Source organism: Sciurus carolinensis, chromosome 2 (genome assembly GCF_902686445.1).
Source record: "Sciurus carolinensis chromosome 2, mSciCar1.2, whole genome shotgun sequence".
Classification (NCBI taxonomy): Eukaryota; Metazoa; Chordata; class Mammalia; order Rodentia; family Sciuridae; genus Sciurus; species Sciurus carolinensis.
Genome location: NC_062214.1, coordinates 169641717 through 169666084, shown reverse-complemented (window position 1 = coordinate 169666084; position 24368 = coordinate 169641717). Strand labels below are relative to the sequence as shown.

The 24368-nt window shown below is 34.3% G+C and overlaps 1 protein-coding gene across 9 annotated transcripts in view; it reads right to left on the bottom strand.

The window, feature by feature from the left end:
• Pcnx1 (pecanex 1) overlaps nt 1-24368 on the bottom strand; it is a 168270-nt gene that overhangs the window by 120068 nt on the left and 23834 nt on the right. For 8 of the 9 annotated variants that reach the window (XM_047537923.1, XM_047537936.1, XM_047537933.1 and 5 more), the window contains exons 2-3: nt 12901-13109; nt 1027-1132 (exon numbers count right to left, since the gene is read on the bottom strand). In XM_047537923.1, the coding sequence (XP_047393879.1) occupies nt 1027-1132; nt 12901-13109 (315 nt within the window). Of the gene's footprint in view, nt 1-1026; nt 1133-4654; nt 4673-12900; nt 13110-24368 lie in introns of those variants that run through there. The other variant, XM_047537955.1, reaches the window with a different exon arrangement.

Here is a 24368-nt window from a genome sequence, read left to right as displayed (position 1 = left end):
CTCTATCTACCAGACAAAGGGCCAACACCATAGGTCTTTGAAAAACTTAAGGAATGTGACCTAGTTACAAAGAGTTGGAGTTAGGCCAGAAAAGAAGATCTACATCTCCCTTCAGGACAGAAAGTGAGAGGGAGGAAAAGTGGCTTCAGTCCTCAAATTGTATATGAAACAACAGGAACACTGGAGTGAGAATCAGGAAGTGAGGGCTAGTTTAGACCCTGACAAAAATCAGCTGTTCCTTCTACATAATGAAAGGGCTGACGCAATGACCACTAAACCCCACAATTACAAAATGTTCTATTATGAGAAGTTTCTCCCCAAGTTTACTTCACTCCAGTTAGTGATGTCATCTGCTGAAAAGGCAAGCAGGAATGACTGGGATTTGGCTTGAGTAGGACATGTTTAGGATGAGCAAGAGAACTACAGGAGCATAGCCAAGGTTAGACAGAATGAGAGTACAACAGGCTGCCACCAAGGTATGAGAAAACCCTTCAGCAGAAACATTTTACAACTGCCACAAGCAGATCTGTATTCTACCTCTAGTTCTATCTTAACATACCAAAACATTGAGATTTGGGAGTGAGTTCTTTCCTTCTTTTTTTATGCTAAAACTAAGGATAACCACAGACAACTGGAAGGAAGGAAGTTACATGGAGCAAGCTAGAAACTAAATTTCCTAAGGCATTTTCCACAACACAATCAAAACTACATGTAAGGACTGGGTTTGTGGCTCAGTGGTACAGCACTCGCCTAGCATGTGTGAGGCACTGGGTTGGATTCTCAGCACCATATAAAATAAAGAAAGAAAGAAACTGTGTCCATCTATAGTTAAAAATATTTTTTAAAAAAACTACAAGTACTTATCCAGGTGAAAAGTTAATTCAAAATAAGAACATAAATACGTTATTAATAAATAATAAAAAATAATTAGAAAGATAAATATCAACTATTATAGACATGAGAATAACTAAGACTATCATCAGAAGGAGGGGAAAAAAGGCAAAATAATACAGCACAGGTTCCTACCTGGTTGCTTGGATCTAGACCAGCATAAGAATTTCTTGAGCTGCAACCAACTGGAGGTGTGGCTTCCCGAATAAACTCAGACATTTCAATCCCTCCACCAGGATCACTATGCAGGAAAAATTAGAAAAAGAGAATAACTATTATTATTCTGACACCAATTATTTCCTTTTCATTTATTTAAGTCAGATATTTTTCTGTAAAACTATGAGGTTCTGAGTTTTAAAAGACAGGAAAAAAAAAAAGTAAAGAATGATCACCTTTCATTTATAATTCTAAAAACAGGAACTATTTAATAACCATATCACTATTTGAAAATATTTTAAATTCTCTTACCCAAGCAGTCTATATCCAATCCAACATTAGAAACTGGCCTTAATTGCAATAATAGCATACTAAATATTTTATGATATGTGTCATAAAACCACTCTAGCAAAGAAATGATTGCCTGTTGTTTTCCAAGAACAAAGAGAAATTATCAATTGTAAATATGGAAAGTAATCAGATATCACATTAGCTGATGTCTCCAAGTGAGAAGTCTCACTAAGCTACATGACACAATGATGAACGAACAAGAGTCATCTTGGTTAAGCGATCTCTAGCTGCATTTTTGAAGTACAGAACTTAACTGGGATACTGACTGTTTTAAGAATTGGAAACTAAGATTTTAGATTTGTATATGTTGAGTTAGAAGGCACAAGTCAAAAAAATAAAATAGTGTGCAGTAATAAGCATTAGAAAGTACAAAGGGAAAAACATAGTAGGATCAAAAAGCTGGGGCAGCTCATCTAGAGTACTTAAAGAAAATGGAATTCAGAATTAGAAAAGAAAAAAAAAATCACACCAAATTTCAAAAGTTTTAGAAACATTAATTTCCTCAGGACCACAACTCTTAGAACAACTCATAATCCTATTTTTTACCCAAATTTTTTTTTTCTTAACTCATTCTACCTTGCATAAATAGAGTATCAGTAAATTTCTGTAGCTATTATTATCAGGATAAAATTTATAGGATATAGGCTGGACATTACGGGGGATATAAACTATCTCATTGCCCAGCATCTAATTCAACCTCCTGGTACACATAAAAAGAAACCCCAAATTCTTCTGGTAAACCAACCAATTCCAAACTCCTAGGGTTCTGACTAATGTTGATCCTGCCACCTCATGTTTAGGGTACACTCTACTGGCTAAAGTCAATCAACATATCCCAGTCTTCTGATCACTGAGATTAGTTCTAGAATGAACATATAATCCAGCTGAGGCTAGTATGAATCCAGTCAGAAGTATTCCATTGTTGAGAGAGAAAACTCTACACCCACAAGTCTTGATGCTGAGACTTAAAGCCTGGAGCTGCTGCAGCCATCTTACAACCATAAAAGGTAGAATCTATATAAGAAGCTAAGGGCAAAGAACAGAGTCTCCCTAAAAAAGAAGCAATGTCATGGCATGGCTGTTTGAAACTCTGCATTCTGACATATCTAAAGACATCCCTCGTATACAGATTTTTCAGTAACATGAGCCATAAATTCCCTTAAACCTATTTGGGTGAAGTATTCTGTTGCAATCAAAAAATATAAGAAAGGAGAATTTGCTTGCAAGCACATCTTTCATTAAAGTATTTATCACTATAGCAGTATGAATTATACTGTTTTTATTATTAAATATCTCATAACTATAATGTCCCTGTTTGCTTAAGGGGTTCCTAACTCTAGGCCATTGACTACAGTTACTAGCTGACATCCACTAGGGAAAACCAGTTTTCTAACCTGCTATCCATTTATAAAAATAAAACATATTAGAATCTGGTTACAAAGTTCATGGCCAATTCAGTGCAAAAATATTCATGTATTGTAAGAAAAGTGGAATACGTTCAAGTCTGTTAGCTGTTTGGTATTAACTCATACCAGTTATACAGAACTACACTGGGAAATTGTTTTGAACTGGACAAAACTTAAAGGTGTAACCGAGGCAGCTGTCACCACACTGAGTTAGTGATGAAAGAACCAGCAATGTTACTGTTATTTCTGCAGGAATGCTTCCTCTAAGTCAGACCCACAGAAACCAGAAAATAGAAGTCACAGTAAAGACCAAAGAACAAAATATTCAATGCCACAGAAAGGACAGAGAGTCCTCATCTTGCCTTGTTTCAGCTTCAGTGATGTATAACTGACACGCCATATAATTCACTAATTTATATTGTATAATTTAGGGTTTATAGTATCTTCATAAAGTTATGAGACCATCACCACAGTTAACTTTAGAACTTTCTGTAATTTTATCACCACAAAAACAAACTCCTTTTGTTATTATTCCTTAACTCTTTCCATCCTCCCCAGCACTAAACAACCACTAATCGACTTTCTGTCTCTATAGATGTGCCCATTCTGGATTTCCTCATATCAGTGGAATTACACAGTATATAATCTTTCAGGACTGGTTTAGGTTGTTAAGGCATATAAACATGTTTCAAGGTTCATTCACATTGTAGCATATATCAGCACTTTGTTCCTTTTAATGTCAAAGTAACACTCCTCTGTATGAATAGACCATATTTTGTTTATCCAGTCACAGGTTGGACAGTCCTGTCCACTTTCATGCATCACTTCTGAGAGCAAATCCAAGTGATTACAATGCAAAGTTACTATTAATAACAAACAAAATCAAGTACTTACTAGGTGCTTAATATATCCCAGTCACAGGAGATCCTGCTTTATTTGTACTTTCTGATAAAATCTTTCCTAAAATCCAGATTTAAGTACTATTATCTTCATTTTATAGATGAAAAAACTGAACACTAAAGAAGTAAAATTTGCCTCTGGTATCAGGAGTGAACAACATAAACTGGGTCACTGGCATATGGGGTTCAAATAACACTCAGCACTCTATAATGTGTTAATATATCTGTATTCCTTCCTTTCCTTTTTTGCCCTGCCTTCTTCCACATACCTGAATATAGTTACTTATAACCAATACTGACAGACTAAGATAAGGTTTCAACAGCAGTTCTGTGAAACTCTAAGCCCATGCTCTTTCTAAGAAACCACGCTGCCCTTCAACACGGAGGCACTACAAGTTCTCTCTCAAGTTCCAAAATGAAAGGTAACACCATTATCTAGAACAGATGGGATAGAGATCTTAACCTCAGCACTATTTAGACATACTGAGGACACATAGTCCTTGACTGCTGAGGACTAAACTGTGCATTGTAGGATGGCTAGCAGCATCCCTGGCCTACACCCTACAGATGCTAACAGCATCCACCAGTAGTAACAACTGAAAATGTCTCCGGACATTGTCAAAAGTCTTCTGAAGGGTAAAATCACCCCCAAGTCAGAAACAATGATCTAGAACTAACATTAGTCATGGGTCAACTTCACTGGGAAGACAGAAGGTATGGGGTATGAAAGGAACAAAAATGATTAAGGGAAAAAATATACAGCTCTTTTATTTTTTGAAAATCCTTCAGCAAAATTTCTATGCTCCACTCTTCTCTACAAATTCAGAAATAGAATTTTTAGTCACACTATAGATGTTCTGAATATAGCTAAACACATAAAATGACTGAGTAAGAGTTTTCCTTTATTAGCAAGACTTGCAGGTTTTTAGAAATGGAGATTTCAGCACATACCTGGAAAGTATGGTAGTTTACAATTCTCACAGAAGCAAAGTGGTCTACTGCAGTAAGCAATACACCAAATTCAGGGAATCTCTACCTTTATGCCTTAATTTCCCCATCTGTTAAAAAAAAAAAAACCAGGTACAGGGAAAGGCAGAAAAGTAGAAGGGGTCTATTCTGAATTACAGAGGAGATTTGACAAACTAATTTGTTCATTATTAGTATCACATTAACTGCTATGTTCAGACTCTGATCAGAAACTTCACAGTACCATTACAGTACTAAATTTACAAATCTAATCTAGATTATAATGATGCATTAAAACTATAAATAGATAAAAACAAAGTCCCTAAACAGAATAAATCTCCCTCAGAAAATTCAGTCTAAAATTCAGCTTCATAAATTTAAATGGATCTTTGGTTTACAAAGCATCTTTATATTACAGTCAATACTGCCATGAGAACAAATAAAATATGGTCTGTTTCCAAAATATTTGTATTCAAATTCTTAAATTCAATTGCTGACATTCCTCTTCTAAAGCATTAAAAATATAACAGAAACATTGAAGTCTCTGACTCTTTCACCAAGATAAAGACTTAAGCATTTTTGAATTACTGTACCACATAAGAGAAGCCAAAGCAAACGTAAAGCTCACAAAGTCCTACTATATTCATTCACTGACAGAACAGACAACGGCTGTACTGTACCAAGCACAGTGACAGGCTCTAAATATAAAAATACACACTTTCCTGCACTAGGTTCAATCCTCAGCACCAAATTTAAAAAAAATAAATAAACGTAACAGAGTTATAAAAAATATACATTAAAAAAATATTACAGCTAGGCCTGGTGGCACCCCCTGTAAATCCCAGTGGCTCCAGAGGCTAACACGGGAGAATCAAGAGTTCAACGCCAGCCTCAGCAAAAGTGAGGCGCTAAGCAACTCAGTGAGACCCTGTCTAAATAAAATACAAAATAGGACTGGGGTTGTGGCCTCAGTGCTCAAATGCCCCTGAGTTCAACCCCCAGTACCCCGCCCCCAGCCAAAGAAATTACAGCCAAGATCTTACCTTAATAGTGAAGCTTATAAACATCCTATTTAAGAGTAGGAAAAAAGTAAGAATATATAACAATACTATTTCTGTTTTATCAGATGCTAGAAGCTATAGCCAACCAAAACCTTGATACAAAAAGTATAAGGACTAGAAAGGAAAAAAATAAGAGTCATCATTTACAGAAAATCAAGAAAATAACCTACAAAATATCATCATTAATAAGAAAGTGAAGAAGGTTGCTGGATACAAATTAAACCATTACATTTAAGGGAGAAAAAACAGAAAATGCAATTTAAAGAAAATTAAATAGAAGGAAAAAACTATAGAGTAATAATTAATTTGTGTTTAATGAAGAAAATGACAAACTTTACTAAAGAGAATTTTAAAAGACAAATTGAAAGATTCAATATAGTAAAGATAGAAATATTTGGCAAATAAATCTCTATTTTCAAAGCTATTCCAATAAAAATACCAAGTTCTTACAGACATTTCCCGGTATAAACTCTAACATTTGTATCAAAGAGCAGAGCCAAAAATAGCCAAGTCACTCCTGAAAAAGAACGAGGTAAAATAATTGCCCCACCAGTCATCAAGTAACATACTATAAAGCTACAGTAATTAGAACAGTGTGGTAAAGACAAAGGCAAAGACAACTAGGTCAACCAAACAGAAAAGAGCCTAGAAACGCACCACCAACACCCAACTACTTTCTGCTTTTCTGTGTGAAAATAACTAATAATCATGAAGTCAAATAGTCTATGTCTCCTACATTGTTAGGTGCTATGACAGTCTGTATTATCATATTTCAGAAGGATTATATATTTTCTCTTTATATGTGGAAACTCAGTTTATGACAGCAAATACTTCAGGTTTCTAAGGAAAAGACGGCCCTCTTAGCAAACACCAGGTAAATTAACCATTCATAAAGAAAAAGTAAGTCTTAATTCCTATGTGATACTACAGACTAAAATAATTTCAAAGAGATCTGAAATGTGAAAATAAAAGAAACATGAAACTTTAAAAAGACAATACAGAAGAATATCTTTTCATATCTCTGTGTAGGAAATAATTTCCTAAAACACAAAAATGCTCTTTTTAAAAATGATAAATTATATTTATTAAATTTAAAGAATTATGATAATCAAAAGAAAGCAAAATTAAGAGATGTCTGTAATGTACATAACTAATAAAGGAGAAGCATAAACATTTTAAAAATTTCTACATATCGATAAGAAAAAGACAGCTCCAAAGAAAAATGAAACAAGACCTACATGGGCACTGGAAAGAAGAGAAAACCTAAGTGGAACCTATATATAAAATAAGATGCTCAACCTTATTAGTAATCAGAAAGGTTGACTGGGTTTGAACCCAACACCAAATAAAAAGGGAAAAAATAAATAAACTAAATAAACAAAATAAAAGTATTGTGTCCGGGGCTGGGGAGATAGCTCAGTCGGTAGAGTGCTTGCCTTGCAAGCACAAGGCCCTGGGTTCGATCCCCAGCACCCAAAAAAAAAAAAAAAAAAAAAAAGTATTGTGTCCATCTACAACTAAAAATATTTAAAAAAAAAAAGTTTACACTCACCTGAATGGCACATAGTAAAAGTTTGCCAATATCAAATACTGATGAGAATGTGGAACAATAAGGACTTTCACATATTACTGGTGAGTATAAATTGGTAAAAATCCTTTTGGTAAACAGCTTGGAATTACTTAATAAAATTAAACAAGAAAATGCTCTATGAATTGCCTTATGTAAAGTAGATACACACAAGTATACCAGAAGTCATGTACAATAATGTGTTATCAGAGCAAAAATTGGAAATAATCTGAATGACTATCAACAGAAGAATGGACAAAGACTGTAGTCTATTCCCACAGCAGGAGGCTACATAGCAGTGAGTATGAATAAACCATAGGTACAAACCTTAACATGGGTGAGTCAATAACATAAAATATACCATACCAAAAAAGTCTCACAGAGAAATACACATAGTAAGTCTCTTAAAGATGTCCTAAAGCAGACAAAATAAATAATACATATGTTTAGGGATAGCTACAAAGATTGTATTACAGTAAGGGAAAGCAAGGGAATTATTCACCCAAAAGTCATGATTATGGTCCCTCCTAAGAGAACAGTGGAATGAAATGGGAAAGGAATGCATGGAGCTTCTATGGTGTTTGTACACTGCCCCATTTCTTACACTATGCAGTGGGCAATTAGTTTCATTTAACTATTTTTCTTTAAATCATAGACACACACACACACACACACATACAAACACACATATATAGACACATATACATTCTTTGGAATACATATATTTCACAATAAATGCTTTTAAACTAAAAGAAAACAGAAAAGCAACTCATTAACAGAAGCAATTAAATACACATATACACACATACATAAAATTCAGAGATAACTGGAACAATTATGCAGAGAAAAGCTTAAGTAACTTCTCTAGTATCTTACAATTAGGAATGACTCAAGCCTTAGCTGACAAGTACAGAGTCTACTCTGTTTGCTTATCTACTATCTTTTTTGAAACAATGTCCCCAATTTTGGCTCAAGTCATCTCCTGTCTCGGCCTCCTACTATAGGTATATACCACCAAACCCAGCTCTCATCAAAATTCTAATGGTATTTTTTGGAGAAAGGGGACACAGGAGGACATCTTACAAAAAAGTTAAATATACACATAATATTGAAAAGGAAAAATATTACAAAGGAATTCACATTTTTAAATATTGAGCATATTATAAAACTACTATGATAAAAAAAATGGGATAAGCAACAACAAAATATTCAATGAAAAATAGGGCAGAAAATAAAGCCCAGAAACTGATAAAAAGTATAGCTGGCCCAACACATCTGCAAGTTCTGCATCTACAAATTTAACCAAATGCAGACTGAAAATATTCAGAAAAAAAATTGTGTTAATAAATATGTATAGGTTTGTCTTGTTGTTAGTCCCTAAAGAAAACAATGCAGCAATTATTTACACTGTATTAGGTGCTATAACATAGAGATGATTTCTTAAAGTACATGGGAGAACATGCATTGGTTCTACGTATCATCTTATAAGGAAAAGACTTAAGTATCTGTGGACAGGTAGTAGAACCACCTCTCAGCAGATACCAAAGGATTGCTATGTATGTATGTATGTACATTACAAAAATGCATTTAAAATTACTGGGAAAAAATGAATCACTTTGAATTCTCTGAAAGAGAAATGAGGAAAACTACCCCGTTCACAAAATAAAATAAAATAAAATACTAGGGAAACAATCTAACAAAAGAGGTGAAAGACCTCTACAATGAAAACTACAGAACACTAAAGAAAGAAATTAAAGAAAATCTTAGAAAATGGAAAGATCTCCCATGTTCTTGAATAGACAGAATTAATAGCCAAAATGGCCATACTACCAAAAGTGCTATACAGATTCAATGCAATTCCAATTAAAATCCCAAAGAAATACCTCATAGAAAGAGAAAGCAATCATGAAACTCATTTGGAAAAATAAAAGACCCAGAACAGTCAAAGCAATCCTTAGCAGGAAGAGTGAAACAAGAGGTATCAAAATACCAGACCATAAACTACACTACAGAGCAATAGTAACAAAAACTGCATGATAATGGCACCAAAATAGGCAAGTAAACCAATGGTACAGAATAGAAGACACAGAGACAAACCCGCGTAAACACAGTTATCTCATACTAGACAAAGGGGCCAAAAACATACAAAGGAAAAAAGACAGCCTCTTCAACAAATAATGCTGGGAAAACTGGAAATTCACATGCAGCAAAATGAAATTAAACCCCTATCTCTCACCCTGTACAAAACTCAACTCAAAATGGATCAAGGACCGAGGAATTAGACCAGAGATTCTACACCAAATAGAAGAAAAAGTAGGCCCAAATCTTCATCACGTCAGCTTAGGACCAAACTTCCTTAACAATACTCCCAAAGTGCAAGAAATAAAAACAAGAATCAATAATGGGATGGATTCAAACTAAAAAGCTTTTTCTCAGCAAAGGAAACAATCAATAATGTGAAGAGAGCCTACAGAGTAGGAGAAAATCTTTATCAAATGCACTTCAGATAGAGCACTAATCTCCAGAATCTATAAAGAACTCAAAAAACTTAACACCAAAAATACAAATGACCCAGTCAATAAATGGGCTAAGGAACTAGGCAGACACTTCACAGAAGATATACAATTGATCAACAAATACATGAGAAAATGTTCAGCATCTCTATAGAGAAATGCAAATCAAAACTGCCCTAAGATTTCATCTCATTCCAATAAGAATGGCTATTATCAAGAATACAAGCAGTAACAGTGTTGGCAAGGATGTGGGGAAAAAGGCACACTCATATATTGCTGATGGGATTGCAAATTGGTGCAGTCACTCTAGAAAGCAGTATGGAGATTCCTTAGAAAACTTGGAAAGGAACCACCATTTCACCCAGCTATCCCACTCCTTGGCCTACATCCAAAGGACTTAAAATAAGTATACTACAGTGACACAGCCACATCAATGTTTATAGCAGCTCAATTCACAATAGCTAGATTGTGGAACCAACCTAGATGGCCTTCAATAGATGAATGGATACAGAAACTGTGGTATTTATACACAATGGAATACACTAGTTAGCCATAAAGAAGAATAAAATTATGTATCTGCAGGTAAATGGATGGAGTTGGAGAATATCATGCTAAGGGAGGTAAACCAATCCCAAAAAACCAAAGACCAATGTTTTCTCTGGTAAGTGGATGCTGATACGTAACTGGGGGGTGAGGGGAAGGAAGAATGGAGGTACTTTGATTGTGTGGAGGAAAATGAGTGGGGGAGAGGGGGCAGAGGGTAGGAAAGGTGATGGAATGAAACAGACATCATTCCCCTAGGTATGATTACATAAATGATGACACTTTACATCATGTACAACCAGAAAAATGAAAAGTTGTACTCCATTTGTGTACAATGAATCAAAAGGCCTACTGCTGTCATGTATAACTAAATAGAACAATAAAAAAATTATCACAATAAAAAACTGCTCACTTAATGAATTAATTATTTAATGAATGGGATAAATAAATCTAAATTAGGATGTTTTCAAATCCATCACAATTCAAGAGTAAAAAAGTAAAATGATAATAATAATGAAAGTAGATGTAATGAATATTTATATAATTTCAGGAAGAAAAATATCTTACAGGACTTATATCAAAGGCAGAAATAAATAGAGAATTAACATAAAAATAATATGTGGCATACAAACAAAAAATATGATATAAACTGAGTAAAAATATTTGGCACATAGGATAAAGAGTTAAAATCCATCATAAACCTATATCTTCTCCAAACCAACATATAAAAAAAAAATTACCAATAGAAACATATACAAGCCCCCCAAAAAATATAAATGACAATAACATAAGAAAAATACTATTTTGCTAGTAATCCAAAAGCAGAAATTTTAAACAATGAGGTATTCATCACTGTTTTATAAACATACTAACCAAGTGTTGTCAAAGATTTAAAAGAGAAAGTGAGGTTCTCAAACTGCTGATCATGGTAGTTAAACGGCAAATCTTTGGAATTTGGCAATATATATCAAAAAACTTAGAAACGTATGTAGCCTTTCCAATAATTATACCTCTGATAAATTATGGTACAACATTTAATTACTTAAAATTTAAGGATCACAGCGATCCAACATTGAAAATTAAATTTGAAACTAACTGAAATAACTAAAATAGGATAGTTAAATTATGATATAGCCAAAGTAATACTATGCACCAGTAAAAATAATACCACAGAAAAATTGTTTTCATTACTTCAACTATTAGCTGAGGAATAATCAGTGCTAGAAATTGATTTAATACCTGGAAATACAAACGTTTAAGAGTCCCTGACTTCAAGAAGTCTATAAATACAAATAGATGTTTAAGTCAATTAATTTCAGGTAGTGATTAAGGCAATGAATAAAATCATTACAAGAGTAAAATACCTGCACAACGAACAAATGGGGCAATCATATAAGGGATGAGGAAAAATTTAACTTTCAAGAGATAAAGTCTTTCAATGCACTGGAAAACATAAAGTAATACTATATGCCTTCACAGGAATATCCACCTTTCATTATATTATTTATACCTTAATACCTGAAATAGTTCATTATTATGCTGGGTGAAAACATGGCATAGTGGCTAAAAGTGTGAACTCCAGAACTTGAGTGCTTGAATTATTTGATCTTTCTCACTTTGGTTTCCACAGCTATAAGTTAAGAATCACAACAGCATCTACCTCACAGAATTAGAGGACTGAATGAGTTTAATATGTGTCAGATGTTCACATAGGAACTGTTCGTTTTTAAGCATTACATAAGAATACCTATTATTTCTATAAGAACACAAGAAACTTTTGACTATAAACAAAATAGAGCCCTCTGTCAAAAAGAGAAAGCTGGTAGAGCCAAAGAAATACGTTACAGTGTGGTTGTGAGCAACAGGGGAAATACTTTAGCTGGGAAAGGAAGGGAAAGGAAAGGAAGGGAAAGTTTCCAATAGATGTTACATCTATTTAGACTTCAACACTAAAAAGTTAGTCTTCTGAAGACTGAGGAAAGAACAGCTAAATTTCAAAGGTTAAAGATTCAAGCTGGGGCTAGAGCTCAGTGTTAGAGCACTTCCCTGGCATCTGCAAGGCCCGAGTTCAATCCCCAGCACTGCAAAATAAGGAGAAAAAGAAGAATATAACATTGAAATAAATTTACAATAAAGTGAAACGTGCAGATGTCAAAAACATTACAATTTGCTCATAATAAACATACATCACATCTTATTTATACATGTAAGTTTTTCAAATGATGAGATTTATAAGCCATGCTTTGTTATTTCTTCAGGCTGTGTTACCTTGGTTTTGGATGTTGGTATGAGTAACTATATGTGGTAACCTATTTTTCAAACTTCTTCAGAAATGAGGCTGATGATACTGATTTAATACCCCAAACATGCCAGTTAGCTTTACTGTATTTTAATATTACAAAGTGCCCTTGTCATCGAATCCTTAGTGGTAAGATCTAATACTGTCTTCAAGCCATATAAAGAGAACAGGCACAACACAGTAATTACATCATTACACACACACCACAATTTATGTCATTACAAACTGAGGGATATGGGTTTCCTTACCTAGGTCCATTGCTGTCTTTTCTCCTGGTTGAACAGTTGCCTTGTTCAGCTTTAGTTCGCTGATCTGTGAACTCATTTGCACGTCTATCTACAATTTCTCCGGCATCCAGTGCTCTATGTAGTCGATAGTTGACCATCTTCAGAACAATGAAAACAGCAGCTACCACAGGACAATAAACTGCTACTATAATCATGGAAGAAGGAAGGGCCTTTAAGAGAAAGGAAATAAAGATACATTTTAGAATGTCTTACATTTTACTCAGAGAAATCTGTATCTAAAATAATAAACACACATTTATATACATTTTACTCAGAGAAATCTGTATCTAAAATAATAAACACACATTTACATACAAAGCAATTAAGTTACTAGCTCTAAGTTGCAAAAGTGTAAGACTCCAGTGCCCAATACAGAAGCCATCAGCTACATGTGGCTACTGAGCACCTGAAATGTGGTTTAGTTTGAATTGATGTACAGTAAGAATACAATAACAATGGATTTCAAAGACAGTAGGAAAAAAGAATGTAAAATATCTTAATTCTTACACTGAGCTCCTGTTGAATTAACAGTATACTGGGTTAAGTAAAACATTATTGAAATTAATTTCACCTGTGTCTTTTTACTATAGCTACTAGACAATTTAAAATTTCTTATGTGGTTCACATTACAGTTCTACTAGACAATGCTGATACACAGTCCATGGCAAAATGCTTTTAATACAACCAGAGAGCTAAGGAATCCCATTATATGTGAGTAAGTCAGGGTTGTGGTCCAAATACAATCCCTGTTTACATGCTCTGTGTAACTTCTTTTTTAGGATATGGTCTCTTTGTGTTCCAGAAACTGGAAAGTAAACTGTCATGACAATGACCTTAGAACTCTGGTGTAAAACCAGATAAGACATGGGAGATATGCAATATCAAATTTATTTTAAAATATGTAAATGCTTAAAATATTCAAACATTGCCTGCCTGCCAACATAAAAAATAAATAAAAGAATTCAGAAAATAATCAAGCAATAAATAAACTGAAACAAATCAGTCACGTATACTGGGTGTAGGGATTGTAGACCTTCATATTTGAGGATTATGTGGAACCTGAATACCAGGACAGCAGGCTCAGAAACCACCCCACTCAGCAGGCCTCAGAATCGCTGCTGGCAGAAAGCATAAAACTAGGTTCAACTTATCCCCACTTTCATGAGAAAAAAAATCACCCTTGATGTCTATAGCTCCAGATCCTATATTTTCATAAGAGTCAACCTCAGTCATCTGATAACATGATCCCAAAAAGGCTTGGAAAGGTGAACCTCAAACTGTCAAGATGGTAAAATTGAAAAGGTCTTGATGAACCTGGCAGATTTATAATACAGATAGGATAAGAAAATTTTTAAGTTATTTGAGAAGGAAAAGAGTGTGGGTTGAAATTAGGAGGAAAAAGAGATTAAATACCAGATTTAGAAGAAGTAAGTACTTAGAAAATTTTGTCAGATAGTTTAAGTACTTAAAAATAAATGCTCAATTATTCATTTAATTTAAGTTAAAGGGATCTTAAGCTAGAAAAAAACAAATTTCTTAAAATGATTGTTAAAATGTTATAGTTGTTCAATTTAAAGCTTTAACAAAACTAAAGCACCCTGGAATGATCTTTTCTGGGCAAAATGGCCATCCTCAAACACACACACATACACGTACTGTCTGATACACACAAAAATATTTACCACTTAGAGAATTCATAAAACTGGTTTTCATCTGAAATGTACTCATACAACTAGAATTCTTGAAAATCCAGGAAACTGAGATCTACTATTTGAATGACTTAGCCAAGATTACCAATCTTAATAACTTAGGTTATGTGCCTATTTTACTATTCATTATATAGCACAATGCTGATACCATTTTCAAATAGAAAGTGCCAATGAAAAATAAGTCAAGAGTTTCATCCTAATTCACCATCATTCATATTAGTAAAAACAATTGATTATATTAATTAAGTAGATAGAAAGGAAACAAGTCCAACATTATTAACCAATGTTAAACAAACACAATGAAAACATTAGCAGTCCCTCCAGATGGGAAAAGATAAAACTGAGTATTTAACATTGAATAGTTAGTCTTTGGTATTTCCCTCTACAAAAAAAAAAAAAAAAAAAAAAAGGTAAAGATTATGAATGTGTAAAACAGATTTAAATAAACTCTCTTCCCACTGGGATTGCTAAGAATACTGGATAACTGAGTGCCAACAAACACTGAAATGTAAGAATTTATCAATGAAGAACAGAGTTTCTTTCTTAAGAACACTGCACAATGAAAAAACTAAAAATGAAATATCCTTTTTCTTTCCCAAAATGAAATTTAAGTGACCATTACATACTGGGAACCAACATCAAATGAATAACATTTGTATTTTGTACTCAAATTACAAAAGCTGCCCATTTATTATGCACTATATAGTTTGGATGTGCAAGCTCTATCAGTGGTTAACTCCAAAGTTCCCAGGTAACAGAGGACTGCTGTACTCAAATAGTTTCACTCTTCCCTCAGGGAGTAAGAGTGCACAGACATACAGGCTGCTGAGTGACTTTGCTTAAACCTGCTTTCTAGTCCACCTGCATTACCACCTTGACCTCTCAGCTGACCCTGGGGCAGCTGACAATATTAGCACCACATCTTAACAGATTATCAACCTCCCTGTAATTACAATTCACTAATATTACAGGAAAATTGTAAATGGTATCTGCTTTAGAGGATGTTTCATTAGTCCCCTAAAATCAAACCCCCCAAAAATAGAAACTAGCTAGTTCACCTATTCTCCAGTTTTATGCATTATAAACATACTGACGATGCAAGTTATGTTCTATAACAAGCAATACTTTAGAAAGTACTAATATTTCCAAAAGAACACTTATCATCTTCTTAGGTTATATGATTGTGAATTTTATCTTTGAACTAATGTTGATGCAACCAAGCACATTAACAGTTCCTGGGTAATAAAAGCTAATCTGTTTTATCATCAAATACAAGTCTATCTATAGGCATAAACCTGTACTGCTTGTACAGAAAGACTGGCTATCCTCCTTTCCTAGGATACTACCAGCAGTGGACAGTAGAGATGGAAAGCAGCAGAGCAGCTGGTGTAATTCTGATGGACAAACAAGGCCCTCATTAAATAACTATAAAGGTCAAAGCACTGGAAGCACAAGATAAAGACTTGCAGAGTCATCCCAGGCTTCAAACAGCTTTCCTATACATTTTAAACATGTATATATCATAAGCATCAGAACATAAAAGATAAAGCATACAAGCTAGATATTTTTAAATTCTATGACATAATTAGCTATCTTCTTGATTTTGAGATTTGTGTGTAGCAATTTATTGTGTAGCAATACTCAGCTGTTCAAACCACTAGTCAGAAATCAGTGATCTAAAACTTAAAAGGATAACAGAATGGCAGGCGTTACATTTACAATTGAGACCAAGGCTGTGAAAATAAAGCAAAAAATCTAAAACCGATATCTTAAAATGTCCGTTATTAATGCAAAGCACTTTTTATGTTTATTTTGGGGGTTTCCACTATTGCAACTCCCTCATTATTTAAGGCAATGTTTATAAAACATTTTGGCATTACATACTCAGTAAGCATTCAAGAAAATGTGAACTATGTATTTTAAATAAAATTATCATATTTTAACTTCTTAAACTGGCAGATGAATTAAAGACTTTATTTCAAAAGCAAAACTTTCATAAAACTTTAAAAGAATGTCTTTATGACCTTTTCAGATAGAAGATTTATTGAGCATAACTCTCAAAAGTACATACTAGAAAAGGACTATGAATTAAAACTAAGAACTTCTTAAACAAAAATTAAAAGAATTTACAAATAGAAAGCCTGCACTACAGAATGTTCTCAACAAAATATTCCATGAGGATAAATGAAAAACAACAATGGAGGTCAGCAAAGGGAGGAACTACCTTAGAGAAAAACCGCTCAAAGGAGAAAGCAAGCCAACTTAAAAACCAAAAATAAGCCTAATGACTAGAAATACAAATCATATCTCAATAATAACCCTAAACGTTAATGGCCTAAACTCATCAATCAAAAGACATAGACTGGCAGAATGGATTAAAAAGAAAGACCCAACAATATGCTGCCTGCAAGAGACTCATCTCATAGAAAAAGACATCCACAGACTAAAGGTGAAAGGATGGGAAAAAACCTACCACGCACATGGACTCAGTAAAAAAGCGGGGGTTTCCATCCTTATATCAGATAAAGTGAACTTCAAGCCAAAGTTAGTTAGAAGGGATAAAGAAGGACATTTCATACTGCTTAAGGGAACCATAAATCAGGAAGACATAACGATAGTAAATATTTATGCCCCAAACAATGGTGCATCCCTGTACATCAAACAAATGCTTCTCAATTTCAGGAATCACATAGACCACAACACAATAATTATGGGTGACTTTAATGCACCGCTGTAGCCACTAGATAGATCTTCCAAACAAAATCCAACCAAAGAAACCATAGAACTCAATAACACAATTAATAACCTAGACTTAATAGACATATATAGAATATTCCATCCATCAACGAGTGGATTCACTTTCTTCTCAGCAGCACATGGAACCTTCTCGAAAATAGACCATATGTTATGCCACAAAGCAGCCCTTAGGAAATGCAAAAAAATAGATACTGCCTTGTGTTCTATCAGATCATAATGGACTGAGAGGAGAAATCAATGACAAAATAAAAAACAAATTACTCCAACACCTGGAGACTAAATAATATGCTATTGAATGAAACATGAATAACAAAAAACATCAGGGAGGAGATTAAAAAATTCTTAGAGGTCAATGAGAACGACAATACAACATATCAAAATCTCTGGGACACTATGAAAGCGGTATTAAGAGGAAAATTCATTGCATGGAGCGCATTCCAGAAAAGAATGAAAAGTCAACAACTAAATGACCTAACATTACAACTCAAAGCCCTAGAAAAAGAAGAACAGAATAACAGCAAAAGTAGTAGAAGACAGGAAATAATTAAAATCAGAGCTGAAATCAATGAAATTGAAACAAAAGAAACTATTCAAAAAATTGACAAAACAAAAAGTTGGTTCTTTGAGAAAGCAAACAAAATAGACAAACCCTTAGCCACACTAACAAAGAGAAGGAGAAAGAAGACTCAAATTACTAAAATACATGATGCAAAAGGAAATATCACGACAGACACCACTGAGATTCAGAACATAATGAGAAGCTACTTTGAAAATCTGTATTCCAACAAAATAGAAACTACCGAAGACATTGACAAATTTCTAGAGACATATGCTCCTCCTAAACTGAACCAGGAGGACATACACAATTTAAACAGATCAATATCAAGCAATGAAATAGAAGAAGCCATTAAAAATCTACCATCCAAGAAAAGCTCAGGACCAGACGGATTCTCAGCCGAGTTCGACAAGACCTTCAAAGAACTCATTCCAATACTTCTCAAAATATTCCAGGAAATAGAAAAGGAGGGTACCCTACCGAACTCATTCTATGAAGCTAATATCACCCTCATACCCAAACCAGGAACACATCAAGGAAAGAAAATTTTAGACCAATATCCTTGATGAATATAGATGCAAAGATCCTTAACAAAATATTGGCAAACCGTATCCAAAAACATATTAAGAAAATCGTGCACCACGATCAAGTGGGGTTCATCCCTGGAATGCAAGGATGGTTCAACATTCGTAAATCAATAAACGTAATCATCATGTCAATAGACTTAAGGATAAGAATCATATGATTATTTCAATTGACGCAGAAAAAGCGTTCGACAAAATACAACACCCCTTCATGCTCAAAATACTAGAAAAAATAGGGATAGTAGGAACATACCTGAACATTGTAAAGGCTATTTATGCTAAGTCCATGGCCAACATCATTCTTAACGGAGAAAAACTGAAACCATTCCCTTTAAAAATGGGAACGAGACAGGGATGTCCTCTTTCACCATTTCTATTCAACATTGTCCTCGAAACTCTAGCCAGAGCAATTACGCAGACCAAAGAAATTAAAGGGATATGAATAGGAAAAGAAGAACTTAAGCTCTCACTATTTGCGGATGACATGATTCTGTATTTAGAGGATCCAAAAAACTCCTCCAGAAAACTTCTCGACCTCATCAATGAATTCAGCAAAATAGCAGGCTATAAAATCAACATGCATAAATCTAAAGCATTTTTATACACAATTGACGAAACAGCTGAAAGGGAAATGAGGAAAACAATCCCATTTGCAATAGCCTCAAAAAAAAAAATAAAATAAAATACTCGGGAATCAATCTAACCAAAGTTCATTTCTCTACAATGAAAACTACAAAACACTGAAGAAAGAAATTAAGGAAGACCCTAGAAGATGGAAAGATCTCCCATGTTCTTGGATAGGAAGAATTAATATTGTCAAAATGGCCATACTACCAAAAGTGCTATACAGATTCAATGCAATTCCAATTAAAATCCCAATGATGTACCTTACAGAAATAGAGCAAGAAATTATGAAATTCATCTGGAAGAATAAAAAGCCCAGAATAGCTAAAGCAATCCTTAGCAGGAAGAATGAAATAGGGGGTATCACAATACCAGAACTTCAACTATACTAAAAAAGCAATAGTAACAAAAACAGCATGGTATTGGCACCAAAATAGACAGGTAGATAAATGGTACAGAATAGAGGACACGGACACAAACCCAAATAAATACAATTTTCTCATACTAGACAAAGGGGCCAAAAATATGCAATGGAGAAAAGATAGCCTCTTCAACAAATGGTGCTGGGAAAACTGGAAATCCATATGCAACAGAATGAAACTAAACCCCTATCTCTCATCCTGCACAAAAATCAACTCACAATGGATCAAGAACCTCAGAATCAGACCAGAGACCCTGCATCTTAGAGAAGAAAAAAGTAGGTCCAAATCTTCAACTTGTTGGCTTAGGATCAGACTTCCTTAACAGGACTCCCATAGCACAAGAAATAAAAGCAAGAATCAATAACTGGGATAGATTCAAACTAAATAGCTTTCTCTCAGCAAAGGAAACTATCAGCAATGCAAAGAGAGAGCCTACAGAGTGGGAGAATATCTTTGCCACTCATACTTCAGATAAAGCACTAATTTCCAGAATATATAAAGAACTCAAAAAACTACACCAAGAATACAAATAACCCAATCAACAAATGGGCTAAGGATATGAACAGACACTTCACAGAAGATCTACAAGCAATCAACAAACATGTAAAAAAATGTTCACCATTTTTAGTAATAAGAGAAATGCAAATCAAAACTACACTAAGATTCCATCTCACTCCAATTAGAATGGCTATTATCAAGAATACAAGCCACAATAGGTGTTGGAGAGGATGTGGGGGAAAAGGTACACTCATACATTGCTGGTGGGTCTGCAAATTAGTGCAGCTACTCTGGAAAGCAGTGTGGAGATTCCTTAGAAAACTTGGAATGGACCTACCATTTGACCCAGCTATCCCACTCCTCGGCCTATACCCAAAGGACTTAAAATCAGCATACTACAGAGATACAGCCACATCAATGTTCATTGCTGCTGCTCAATTCACAATAGCCAGATTGTGGAACCAACCTAGATGCCCTTCAACTGATGAATGGATAAAGAAAACTGTGAGATATATATATATATATATATATATATATATATATATGCACAATGGAATATTACTCAGCTATATAGAATAATAAAATTATGGCATTTGCAGGCAAATAGATGAAATTGGAGAACATCATGTTAAGTGAGATAAGCCAATCTCAAAAACCCAAAAGACAAATGACCCCAGTACCGCAAAAAAATGATCTCACTGATAAGCGGATGATGACACATAATGGGGGGTGGGAGCGGGGGCAAGAATGGAGGAAGGAGGGACTGTATAGAGGGAAAAGAGAGGTGGGAGGGATGGGGGGAAGGAAAAAAATAACGGAATGAATCAAACATCATTACTCTATGTAAATGTATGAATATGCAAATGGTATGCTGTTACTCCATGTACAAACAGAAACAACATGTATCCCGATATTGTAAATATGTATCTGCATGTGCATTTATGCATATACATGAGAAATATAAAGAACTCCTCCAAAAAAATTACAATGAAGAAAACTAACAAGAAAAAGAACAAAAAACAGACTTTACCTAGAAAGGGAAATATAAAGGCCAATTAATACAACACAAGAAGCCAGGGGATGTGGTTCAGTGATAGAGTGCTTATCTAGCATGCTCAAGGTCCTGGACTGATGCAAAGAAAAACAAAACCACACACACACACACACACACACACACACACACAAAGCCAGATGGAGTGGCTTATGCCCAGTTATTTGGGAGACACGTAGGATTACAAGTTTGAGGCCAGCAAGACCCTTTCTCAAAAAAAAAAAAAAAAAAGAATAAATAAAAGGGCTGGGGATGAAGTTTAGTGGCAGGGCACCCCTGGGTTCAAACCCCAGTACTGGCAGTGGGAGGGTAGGAGGACCAGGACCACACACATAAAAAAGGTGTTCAACTTCACCAGGAAAAGAGAATTTAAACTCACAACAATATACCTTGCAACATTCATCTCTATGGACAAATATTAGGAAATCTGATAAAATTAAGTATAGAGAACCAGAACTCTGTGAACTGCTAAAATATAAACTGATAAATACAAAGTCCAAGACAACAATTCCTCCTGTAAGCATAAAATTGAGAAAGTGTAGAACATGCATACTAGGAAACCTTTACAAAAAATGAAGGGAGTCCTCAATTGAAAAATTTGTGGAAAAATGGAAATTGGAAACTATTTTCCAATGGAACTTCATATAGCGGTGAAAACTACAGCTACCTGCAGCAACATAGGTACACTGCACAAATACAACACATGCCAAAGATAAAATTATGTTTTACTGTATTTTCTTGAGTTTTTAGGTAGTATTTCTTTACAATTAGAAAAAAAACTAAAAGTTTAATAGTAATACAAAGGTTTTCATAAAAACATTAGCTTTTATTTAACAAAAATCTATGTTCATTTGAATAACAGGTTTAGTAACAGATTGCTTCACATCAAGTAGTCTCTTACCTTCCTCCTTAATTGCAAGCAGCTAAAAAAAATCCAACTCTCAATTACACTTTGTATAGTGAGAAATATTTACAGCAGTCAGACAGTGCTAGATATTCAGATCAAATACAAAGTCAGAAAGCCTCCTTATTGAAAACTGGGTTACATCCTTTTAATAAGATCACTCCTCCTGGGCTGGGGCTGTTGCTCAGTGGCAGAGCACTTGCCTAGCACTTGTGAAGCACTGGGTTCCATCCGTAGGACCACATAAAAATAAACAAAGGCATGTTGTTCATCTGCGACTATTAAAAAAATTTTTTTAAACCATTACTTCTAAAAGTTGGATGGATAGAAGTGCTAATTAAAACCACAAATCAAAACCACATCCCATTTAATAGGATGGCTACTATTGAAAAAACAAAGCAGTGGCAAGGATGTCAACAAATTGATGGGACCTTTATGCACTGCTAGTGAGAACATAAAACGGAGTGGCTCCTATAAAAATACTACGCCAGTTCCTCAAAAAGTTAAAAACAGAATTACCATATGATCTAACAATCCCACTACTGCATATACATTAAAAAAAAAAAAAGCGTCATCTCTAAGAGATATTTGCCCACCCATGTACTTAACAACATTGTTTACATTTGGGTAGAAGAAACCCAAATGTTCATCAATGAATGAATAAACAAACTGTATACTCATATAAGGGAATATTATTCAGCCTTGAAAAGGAAGGAAATTTGTCATATGCTACAACATGGATTAACTTGAAAACATATGCTAAGTGAAATAAGATGGCCACAAAAAGATAATATACTTGATAAGTCCATTTATATGAAATATTTAAAGCAATCAAAGTCACAGAAACAAAATAGAAGGTGGTTGCCAGGAGCTGGCAAGAGCAGGGGTGGTGAAGGAAAAAAAGGAATTGTTTTTTAATGGGTATGGAGTTTCAATTTTGCAAGACAAAGAAATTCTGGTGATCTATTGTGCAACAATATACTATATTTAATACCACTGGATGGTACAACAGTTTCTCCTTATCCAAAGGGGAGATACATTTCAAAGACACCAGTGGATAGATGCCTCAAACTGTGGATAGTACCAGATCCTCTGTGTTCTCTTACACATACATAGGTATGACAAATTTTAATTTAAAATTAGACATGGTATGGATTTTTAGATTTTAGCAACCTCAGCATATGATCTTTCTTCCCTTAATTCAAGAAGTTTCACCTTTTTACTTAGAGGAAGCATTTTACAACAGCATATATTTGGTCTGTCTTAACTGCCAACACCACTATTCTGGAACATTAGGCCAATTAAGTAAAAAATTCAAGTTACTTGAACACACTGCAATACTGTGGAACTGATAACCAAGAAGGCAAGTAAGTGACTAAGGTATAGGTAGTGTATATAGTGTGGATATGCTGGACATAGGGATGACACATGTCCTAAGCAAGAAGGCACCAACGCAGAATGGTGCTCTATTTAAAACTTATTTCTGGAACTTTCCATTTAATATTTTCAGATAGCAGGTGACCAGAGATAACAGATCGTAGAAAGAAAAACCAAAGATGGGGGGGACTACTGTACACTTAAAAACGGCTCAAATATTTTTTTAAAAGATAAAACTACTAACATATAAAAATGGCTAAATGGTAAATTTTATGTGTTTTTCAATACAATTTTTTTTTTAAGCTGAATAGTTTATCTTCCCTCCAGTGAGGAAAGAAAATGAAATGCGGAGAAACAAGTTGGGAAACTGAATCACTTACAACACAATTTAATTCTGACAGTGTATCCCAACAAAAAATTGGGATATTTTAATTCAGGGAATGACAGGTTCCAGGTATTCAAGATACCAAATACATTCTGATGAGATCCTTGAAGAAACCATTTGGAATCACAAAAATGTTCAAATTAGAATTATCATAGTCATAAGGTAACTTTATCTTTTAGTTCATTTCAAAAAGTCAAGTCCCCACTATCGTTAGCACTCTGCATAGTAGAAACAGATGATATGATGCTCATTTCCTTGTGCAGTCAAGTAAAGACAAATAAATGATCACTATCTATGCTTTGTTTTGGATTCATAATTTTCCCTATTTCCACTGACTCAACATCTGGAAATATACTGCTGCTACAGACAATTTCCTTAACATACTTATAGGTATTCTCCAACCATTAAACTGGTCTAGATGCATCTTGTACAGTCTAGGTTACAAAGTAATTTACCACTAAATATAACACTTAGTATCAACTAACATCTAATACTTACTATATGCTATACTTATTTCTAAGTGCTTGATGTATAGTCTTATTTAACCATCACAATCACCTAA